The 10,663-nt window shown below is 35.9% G+C and overlaps 1 protein-coding gene across 1 annotated transcript in view; it reads right to left on the reverse strand.

The window, feature by feature from the left end:
• The window catches only part of LOC141282303 (uncharacterized), a 36,470-nt gene extending 26,452 nt beyond the window's left edge, over window positions 1-10,018 (reverse strand). Inside the window, exons 1-7 of the mRNA XM_073815020.1 lie at window positions 9,887-10,018; window positions 9,633-9,709; window positions 8,832-9,191; window positions 8,335-8,673; window positions 7,933-8,223; window positions 6,517-6,604; window positions 5,524-5,731 (exon numbers count right to left, since the gene is read on the reverse strand). Of these exons, the coding sequence (XP_073671121.1) occupies window positions 5,524-5,731; window positions 6,517-6,604; window positions 7,933-8,223; window positions 8,335-8,673; window positions 8,832-9,191; window positions 9,633-9,709; window positions 9,887-9,954 (1,431 nt within the window). The 5' untranslated portion in view covers window positions 9,955-10,018. The remainder of the gene's footprint in view (window positions 1-5,523; window positions 5,732-6,516; window positions 6,605-7,932; window positions 8,224-8,334; window positions 8,674-8,831; window positions 9,192-9,632; window positions 9,710-9,886) is intronic.
• Between the last annotated feature and the right edge of the window lie 645 nt (window positions 10,019-10,663).

Here is a 10,663-nt window from a genome sequence, read left to right on the forward strand (position 1 = left end):
GACATCGTTTATCTAAAGTTGGAAGTTATATTTTGCGATTGCTGTACCATAGGATCTGACCAACAAAGTGAATAGGCTACTCCTCTCAGGCTGGAGTATCGTGGTTAGCGCGTGTGATGTTGCATCCCTCAGCATCCTTTACGCGTGCACAACAATCGCCGACACTTTGTCAAGAGTCGCAATTTACTAAACATATTTATTTCTGTTAGGAAAAAGACAGAGAAACAATCGCCTAAATTCAATAATTTTTACATTTTAATAAACCAACCCGCCCACTTTGTTTTATAGTAGGCTAGTTCCTGGAGAAGGTTCGTGTCTTTGATAAGCATCACTGATTCGGCAACAGTTGAAATGCGACAGTATCTTATTCAATTCAATTGGTTTAAAAACAGATTAATAATACGAAGCATAACCACATGCAGTATTTCCCACCTTTCCGGAGGTTTACAATCTCTCAGGGAGTTCCGTTATTCCCATCATCCACCTTTCAAATTGAAGCACAAAAGCCTTACCTGTCAGCGGATCCAGGCAACGGCGGAGATGCTTTCAAGAAAACCTGGGCTTGAATGGGCTTTAGCTCCTTTCCGGTGGTTTTCCTTTAGCTACTCCACCCGGAGGTCCGAGAGCGGCTGTCACTCGTGTCCGTCCCTCTCGCGGACCTGTCAACGCGAGGCACTCGCTCTCCGCGGCCAAACCCAAAACTCGCGCCTGCGAACCCACGTGTAACCACCGCGGGGCGCTGTTGTCCTGATTACAGTGCAATCGCGGTTTGACTTGGAAAGGTGAATTTGTTGACGTGTTTGAGTTATCTTTAACTGTATTGTGAGGGAGGAAATCTTTAACCGGTGGAAATGTAAGGGATAATATCTTAACACTGAGGGAAAGTAGATGCTATTTTGGGCCACGTTGACGACTGTCATTTTCATATTTTCTCAGGTGGCTGAATTTAAACCGTCTGCTGCTAACTTATGTGACATGCATAATAATAACAATGTCATTCAGATAACTTACACATATCCCAATAGATATGACACAGACATGCAAAAAGCACGAATCAAATCGTTTAGCAAAAAGAAAAAAGAAAGAAAAGCGTTATCGGACCGTTCAATCAGACCCTTCACGTCACGCAGCATACGTATTTCCGCTTAAATATCCGCCTGTTTTTATTACTGTTGTCATATTAACAAACTGTATCAGTCAGTGCAAGCTTCATCTTTGTTTCTTTCAGACGCTAAAATATTTTTTTAATTGAATTTAGCCTACATAAACAAACATTCACATGCATTCACATTTAACAATAAATTAAAAATAACTTTTTTTGTTATTTGTTTGCTTTTTTATTTTTACATGGGCATCTTTGCATATAAAACAAAATGAAGAAATTAGCTTTGGCTTCTAATGGCTTAAACAAAAAGAGTTGGTTGTCTCAAGATGCACACCAGTATTTATTTTATTTTTTTTAAGGTGTATAAACTATATGTAAAAACTATTGAATGGGGGAAAAAAACTTTAAGGGCAAAATTTTAAAGTTAGCATCCCCTGCATTTAATATGCAGCTGAAATTTGTCATTTTTCATTTAAATATTGCACAAATTAAAAACAAATAGCCTGTCTTTATTTTTAAATTATGTGTTCTTTTAAACAGTTCATTCATAATGGATGTAGAGAAGCTGTCCCAGTGTCTTGACAAATCTGACAAATGCTTTTGACCAAAATGTTGGTAAAATAAAGTATGTGCATGTGAGTGTTTGGGCTTACCCATGGCAGGCAAGCGTGTTAGAAAAAGGCTTGGAACAAAGAACTAGCAGATACTAGATCTCTTGGAGGATTGACCTCCCCTTATGTTGACCTGTACTAGATAGATTTAACCATTTTGGTCTGACTATATCCACAGCAGAGCTTGGTTTATCTTACCTTGTTGTTTAATCATTAATCTGTTATGACATATTTATGCACATTTATTTCTTCTTTTGACTTGTCTATTTTTCCCTATATTTGGTTTGTACCGTAGCATCTTTCCTGTTGCCCAACTGGTAGAGCATGGCACTAACACCACCAAGATCATGACTGTGTTGTGTTTATAAATATAAATGTTTTGTATGTAGAATATGCAATAAAATCTTTCATACTGGTCCTACGCTAATTAAAATTGATCCCTGGGAACTCAACTCAACCCTGCCATTCCCAGCACTCCACACCATAAGCAAATACATGCACAGCCTGTGACAGAGGCCTGTAATTACTTTCCTCCACACAGAGATATGATGAGCTGCCGCAGTACAGAATGCAAACACCAGAGTTTGTTCAAGTAATTAGCGACATCCCACCTTCAGCATGTGTGTGTGCATGCATGTGCGCGTGCGTGCATATGTTACTGCCGTGCATCCATTACATGTGTTTGATCGCCTGGCAACGGTCTCTGTAATCTCTAGCTTATCCAATCACAAACCATTACTTTTAATTTACTATTTACATTTACTATTTTACAGTAATTCATTTTTAAATATTTTGTACATAATTTGTACATGGTATTTAAGAGTTGACAGTCCACCCTAAAGCCCTTCTAAATGGTTCAGCAACCAACTAACTGAATTACAATTTTACATTTGGCAAGCCACTTTTCCAGACAACTTACAGTATGAAACACAGTTTTCTCATTCTTTTTGTGGGTTTCCTGGAATTCAAACCAATGAATTTGGTGTTTCAATAGTTGCCAATTCAGTATTTTAATGCCTGTCTCTTGTACATCAGGACGAGGTCTGCTGCACTTTTGACAAAAAACGAAAACTACAAAAGAGGGCGCTGTTGCCTATGATATACTGCAGTCACATCATCATACAGTACTGCTTTTAAGGCTATTCATGGGTACCAAGGACGTCACTTCGGCCATGCCCGCCGCCATATTTGTGTCCGCCTTGGCAGTGAACACAGCATACAATACCTAATGCACTAAATGGTCACATTTATTAGTTTAATTGAGGGCTTACCAGAGGCAAAATACTGATTGTACAATCTTCGCAATCGCGGAAGAGCGCAAAATCAACAAAATGTTGAACTTTTGGGATCCTGCATTATTTGTCATATTCTGTATTAAATATTTTCAGAAATTAAAAATGACAGATGTAATAGGTGTCATTTACACTGCTGGGGACATGTCCCGCACCACTTTTTGAAATGTCTTATTTTGTCCCCACCACTTGAAAGCATTTGGTTAAAATGTTCTGAAAAATCAAGGGAACCAAGAAATGTTAAAGGTTTATTTGCACAAATACAACATGCAATGCAAGTTAGATACGCAGATTGGCTACTGTACTGACCAATGTCAGTCTTATATTGAACAAGCTAGCTACAGCGAGGCTGTGTGGTCTGTAAGGAGAAGATGTTGATCAACAGTACAGGTAGGGGAGTTTTTATATAGCATATATTTGCACTGTGATTGATTTAGTTAATTGTAATTGATTAAGTAAATTACATTGTTGAAAATCGGCTTCGACAATGGTAAGAAAATAGGAAAAACAATTGAGTAACCAATAGGCTACGTGAAACTGGCATGAAAAAGAAAGTCGTCCCATGGACACGTGAAAACGCTAAACATGTCACTTAAACGCTCGAAAAATTTCGAGCTGAATTCAAATACAGTCACATTCCTATCTTACCATATCTGCGTTACTCACCTGACCAATGATGAGCTCCAACATGGCCGCGCATCCGGGTAACTGACCAAACTTGACGTAGGTGAAAACACTCTATAGCACGCTGTATCCATACCGTAACAACCCTGCACTCCACAGTTAACCGTGAATCACATCTTCTGAGTACGCATAAAACCATTATCTCTACTATATTTCTAAGTTTAAGTTTAATCCGACGAAAGCATAATTTTCATGACAATACACACATTTAAAGTCCTCATGAAACCTGCTTGGCGCACCTGCTGTCTAGGATCTGGTGAAGCAATAACATAATGTATTATAATTTATTGTTTTGTAGTCCTTAAATAAGTTGCTGGGTCACAAAAGAAAGTCTGCTGAATCCATTACTATTTAAAGTGACAGCTGTATAAGTTAATCAAAAAAACATTTTGCTACTTAATGTTATATATATATATTTATTTATTTATTTAATAATAAATCACATTTGTTTCTCTGTTAATATATTATTAACTTAGTTTACTTGATTATTTAATTACTTGAGAATGTTTCACCATTTATTTAATATAAGGCAAGCATTTATAGTATCCTTAGTGGTCACTTCTGATTAATTTAACACCACTGATTAATTTAATTAATTTAACACCACTGATTAATTTAATTAATTTAACACCACTGATTAATTCTGACGATTTAATTCCTTTGGAATAGAATCAAATTGTAGTTCGGGGTTCCTCTGACGACTGTTGTAACATCCAACAGCACAACACATCCCAGGCATATTGTAATCTTGTTGTGAACCTCCTGGGAGTGTTTTATTGATCTTCATCTGGTAGTTGTGGCTGCTGTGACCATAGACTGAAGCAGGGCGCGCAGCTGTGACTGGACACAGAAATGGCAACCACGACACACAGTAACGTCACATGGTCCAGATGAATAGTTCCAATAAACACATTTTTGTTGGAAGTCTTTTAAAGTTTATTATGGTAAAAAGTTTACATTTTCAATTTTTTTTAAAATACTATTTTTATCAAACTAAAACATTGAACATCTTAATGAAAGATGCATAAAACAGTGCCATAAGATAGATAGTCATTCAACAGTGTACAACAAAGCAAAAAATCTGTACATGATAAACAAAATGTATTATTACTTTTTATAAAACCAAAGTATATGATGTATACATCATGTGTGGGTCATTGCATGCCTTCTTTTAAAAATGTAGTAAATAGGAAGTGTGATTCTTTCCAAAGCAAGTTTTATTGATAGCAATTAAAAAACAACAGAGAAGAACCCCCCCCAAACATAATCAGTATTATTTAATTTTCAAAGGTTTGACATGGACCCAGTACCACATAGGAAATACTGTTTGAAAGCTTAGAATGTCTATTTTCTGCAAATATGCAGCACTTTGAGATATTTTTTACTGTAAGAAAGTTACCCCCCTGAACTTGTATATTATTCAATAATCATATTTTTCATGTCTCTTACACATGTGCAAGTCTTATATCAAATGAAAGCTCTTATTCCCAAGAATAAGGTTCCATTGTTATTTGTGTAAGATATCCAACACAGACAACATATAAAATTATTTCAACCGTTTTTTCGGTAATTTCAAAGGGTTTCCTCCTGTAAAATGATACCAAACTTTTCTATGTACACCTCTGCATGTGGATATGGCTAAATCCATACGGAAATCCCCAAAAAAGCCCATGTGCTTATAAACAGCCTGCTTAAGCGTTGATTGTACAGTATGGGCGGTGTGAAACAAACATTAGTCTCAAGTCCTCTATGGGTTTCGACGTTTAACTTGTGCATATAATTGAGAATCTGAGTCTGACGGCATCTCTTGATCAGATTTCTTAGGATTTACCGTTTCTTTAAGCTCTTCTGCATTAACAATCACCTGTGCATCTGTAGAGCTCTCTGACGCTCCTGCAGAATATTGATGGACATCAGCGTATATAGCAGTAAGTGAAGAAGCATCCATGAGCTCTTCTGACTCTTGTGAAGTTGTTTTTGGTGCCTGCATGTTGTAACTCACTTCTTGTCTCTTCTGGGAAGGTTTTCTATTCCGTCTTCTGAAAAATGTGTTCTTGTTAAAATTATATCACTTATATACTAACTTCAGACAATACTTGAATATCTCTTGCATTTATAATAATAATATGTATAATATATGGTCTCAGTGAGGTATTTGGGCACTTGAAAAGAGTTACACTATGAACTGTAATTGCACATAAAATATCAAACCTAGTTGTATCTGCAAACAAAAAAAGCTAAAGCTATATTTAGAATACAGATGTTTTAGCAAAGTTTACCTGTATGGACATTTTAACATATTCAACAAACTTCTGGCAAACAGAAAATGTACACTTTTTGCTTTTTCCTTTTTAATGAATGCAGTTAAAGCATTCAATACACTGTAAAAAAAACTTTGCTGCCTTAACATTTTTTGTTAAATCAACTCAGATTTACAAGTCATGTCAACAGAGATTAGTTGTCACAACTTATATATAATATAGTTGAGAAAAGTCAACTTAAATTTATAAGTTATAACAACTCACCTGTAGTTTTTAAAACTCATCTCTAGTCAAGATAAATAATAGTACAGGTACGTTGAAATGACTTGTAAATCCGAGTTGATTCAACAAAATTTTTTAAGGCAGCAAAGTATTTTTTACAGTATGCTATATGTGACATTGTCTGTGAAATCCAGATTAAACTCCCATTATCTAATTATGAGATTAGGGCCCTTGGTTTCACATTGATTTTGATCCTTAATATGTAAAGCAGGTCTATGTTCTCTTCACTGTTTTTTTAATAAAATCTATGGATTGTTATATCACATGTGTCATGTTCTCACCGTTTACAGAGATGTTTAATGACACACAAGATCATCATTACTGAAGCTCCAATAGCAGCTCCAATCAGCACAGAGAAAAGACTGAAACCTGTTGAGAAATCAATTAAAATATAAATAGTTATTTTGGATGTAACCGAGTGAAAAAATGGCAAGTTGTTTTGCATGTATACACCTGTATTTCCTAAAGCTGGTGATAGGTGGCAGTATTTGTGTGTGTGTGGTGCAGATGAGTCAAGTGCGTCTCCCCTGGAGTTCTTAGTTGAGCCTTATCAAAATAAAGAAAGAGGCTACACAATGAACCTGACTCTTTCCTATTTGCAGTGTGGAAAAGACTGACCCGTAGCTGGCAGACGTGCCACCACCAGACTTGAGGTGAATCTGACCTCTAGTGCCCTGGCATACTACCCAATTGGTGCCGGTGTAAAAATCACTACATAGTGATGCTTCTTTTTACAATCTGTTTAAAAGATATCGTTTTGGAGAAGATTTTTTTAGGGTTTCTGGCAGGCACGTGCACAGGTAGGGCTCAACATGTGCAGAGCACATGCCCTTTTTGGTCTTCCACTCCAAAGTAACCCCTTTTTTGGGGGTGTTTTTTATTTATTTATTTTCTTTAATAAATCAATGCTATTAGTCCCACTTTACGTCTCTCTGTCTGTTTTACAAATATATTAGCCAATAAAAAGGTATTAAAAAAACTTGTTACAAAATCTTTTTGGATCCGCTCAAACTGCCAGTCAAACCTCTTAACTCCGCCCCCCGAGTGCAGCGAACTGAAGTTCCAGAGCAGCGCAGCTGAATGTCTTGCAATGGAAGAAGACGGGCCCGTGCGGGTTTGAATAAACATTGCAGAAGAGAAATTAAGAGAACGGGAGAATAGCCTACATTAACACCAAAACATTACAGATTAGAATAAAGTCAGTGTCCAATTGAGGAAAACTGGAAAGAAGATGAGAAATGTGTGCAGGATAAAAGTATTTATATTGCCATGCCACTCATCTCATTACAATATGATATATGACTTATTGTATATGTATGTATCTTATGCCTAGAATTAGTTATGGGGGTTGTGTATGATTCTTGGTTCATAACTTCCTATACTGAATGTTTCATCAATTGTGCATAATGACATGTCCCGCAACTGCATAAAGTTAAGTCTATTTAGTATTTTTCAGTAATGCAGTTATTTTGGGGAAAATGTGAATAATTGCATTGCAGGATGATATATTTTCTGCTTGCGCTCCTAAAATTTTCAGTCAGGGGCTACAGTGATCCTAATAAATATTGAGTATGGAGCCCTAAATGACTAGACTTTTCAATATTTATATTTTTTTTTAGGGGGGGCACTTTAAATGTGGTCACCCTAGGCCACTACACTGTGTTAATCTGACACTGAGGTTGAAACAGAGAACTTACTTGTCTCATAAGAACAGTGAAGCAGTTGAATCTGATGACTGGCAGTGCCATGAGTGTTGATGGTGACACACTGCAGAGTGTCTGTGTGTGTAAGTGACTGATGGAGAGAAATGAAGCTCCTCAAGTCTGTGCTGCTCAATCGCTCCTCACTGATGAATGTGTTTGTAGAGTTACTGACAGGACATCCAGATAGAAACCACCCCACTTTAGGAGAGGGATTCCCATGAGCCTCACACAAACTCACAGTTACATCAGTTCTGTTACAGCTGAAGAGAGAGATTTTGGGTGCATCTGAAAGTGAAATTAAAGCTTATGTGTTTTGCAGGAAAATTGATGCATTTGAAATAAGCAGAATATAAAAGTCCATAAGATCAATGAAACATGATAAAATGATACTCTTACACTGAACACGTAATGTGATGTTGTTCTGTGCTGTTGTGTTCCTCTGCTGTAGCTGGTAGATTATAGTGCAGATGAAAGTGACTCCATGTTGAAGGTGAGTAGCAGTGAAGTTCAGATCAGAGATGATCTCAGTTTGATTCTGTTGATCCAGCTGTAGTCTGCTGCTCTCATTGAGGTGGAGTCTGTCAGTGGAGCTCCATGTGAGAGTTGGTGGAGAAGAGGAGCAGAGAGTCTTAGCAGAGCAGCGCAGACACATAGAGCTCCCCTCTAACACCTCCTCCTGAACCTGAACCTCCATCTGATCCTTAAAAATCTGAACTGTGGGTTTGGGAGGAGAGTCTGAAAAGTACAGAGATATTTTATATATGAATTCTGGAAGGTCACAAAACCCAAGATAACCCCAGCTTGTTATTTTTCATCTAAGCATTCTGCATTGTTTGCCTAGAAAAACTTTTGTTTTGTACTAGTTCAAAATAATTTTCAGTCATGTCACTCACCAATTACATCTATTGAAACAGATTTTTGTGTATAGATCCATTTCAGTCCATCATTACCCTCAATCCTAAAGTTAAAAGTGCCATTGTGATTTGAAGTAATATTATAAAAGATGGTGGTACAGTCCTTGCTTTTTAATTTTTCAGTTATTTTCCCTTTTAAAGTAAGATTGGAGTTGCTGGAGTTAAACACAATATTGATGTCTTGATGCCCATCTTTATACCACACTCCTGCAGCACTGTCAGTGAGACCATTGTCATATTCGCTTTTAATATTAAATCTGCAGTTTATGGTCACACAGGATCCACTCAGAGCTTCAATCTTCTCTGGCAGACTGATGTTCCAATCTCCACACCAAACACCTACAATACAAACATGATGAGAAGTACAAATTAACATACTGTATAGTGTAAAGCATATAGAGACACTAACATAACCTGCATGTATTTTTATTATTTAAGCATTTTTTTTATAAATAATACAGTATTTATTTTGTTAAATTTAGTGAACATTCAATTGCAGTAAAATCTACCTCACATAAAATACATTTGTGCAATTCAATTTAAATTGTTGTTATAAATATTGTTGTAATATTGTTTTTTTCTGAATGAATGATTTCCAAGTTTTATAGTTACAACATATTTTTTGTAAACACACCAAACAAAGGCTACATTTAGCACTTGAATTTATATCTACTCTCAGTTATCTGACTGATGTTTTAAAATTGCCACAGCACAATAAAAATGTCACACTTTTGTTAGCGAAAAACATTTATGCTAAAGAAAAAATTAAGGATAACAAACCTTGTGACAAAAAAATGAAAAGAATGAGTTTATCCATCTTCATTAAAATAAGATCAGTCCTTTGGAGAAACACACACCTGTAAGTATGCAATAAATGAAAAAATGAAAATCATATATTAAACCCCACAATGTAACTCATCATTTTGAATTTATACTGAACAAATGTAATACAAATTTCATAACAACATTGCAAGCATCCAGCAGGTCAACAAGTTAAAGTTAAACAGTGCAACATCGGTTTTTGCTTATCTTACCAGAAATTAGAAAATTGGTGTAACCAGTGTGATATTTGTGCTGAAAGCAGATTGTTAAAATGTCTCATTCATGGATCCTGAAGATTCTGTACTGAAGCAACTGCTGATGATTTGAAATGATGTGAAACTGTGATGTGTGAAGTCACTGCTACTGATATCAGATGTACTAATCCAGTACTTCCTGTATCATCTTAAACACACATTCTGTTCAAAAGTAAATGTTAAGGTAAGACATTAACTATCTAAAGTATTAAGAACACTTCAATGGGCCATGAAAATGCATATTAGGTTTGTATTGCAATTTATGATTGCAATTATTAAATAATAAAGTTTACCTCTTATGTACAACCATGATGTGTCTTACCAAAAGACTCCACAAAAAGACATCACAGTGTAACTGGAATATAAAAAAATATTTAAATATTAGAGATAATGCTTCAGATCTGATTCAATAAAATGGTAAATATAGTTGTAGGGTTATTGCGCGTGGTTTATTTTAGGTGTATGAGGTGGTTTGAGATCTCAGGATGTGGTCAAAGTGGTTTACTTATATATAATGCAGAGTAAATGTGTGTCATCATAATGATAAGATAATTTACTTTTTATATTGTTTATATTACTCTAAAAAAATGGTGCTTAGAGTACAAAAAAGCTCTTAATTATAGAGAAACCATTTTAGCACTATATCACATATAGCACCTCTGTAGAAGCATAAGTGGTGCTAAAGTATGCCTATATCACTTCTTATGGTTCAACATAGCACAGTATGTTTCTACA

This window comes from Paramisgurnus dabryanus, chromosome 1 (assembly GCF_030506205.2).
Source record: "Paramisgurnus dabryanus chromosome 1, PD_genome_1.1, whole genome shotgun sequence".
Taxonomy (NCBI): Eukaryota; Metazoa; Chordata; class Actinopteri; order Cypriniformes; family Cobitidae; genus Paramisgurnus; species Paramisgurnus dabryanus.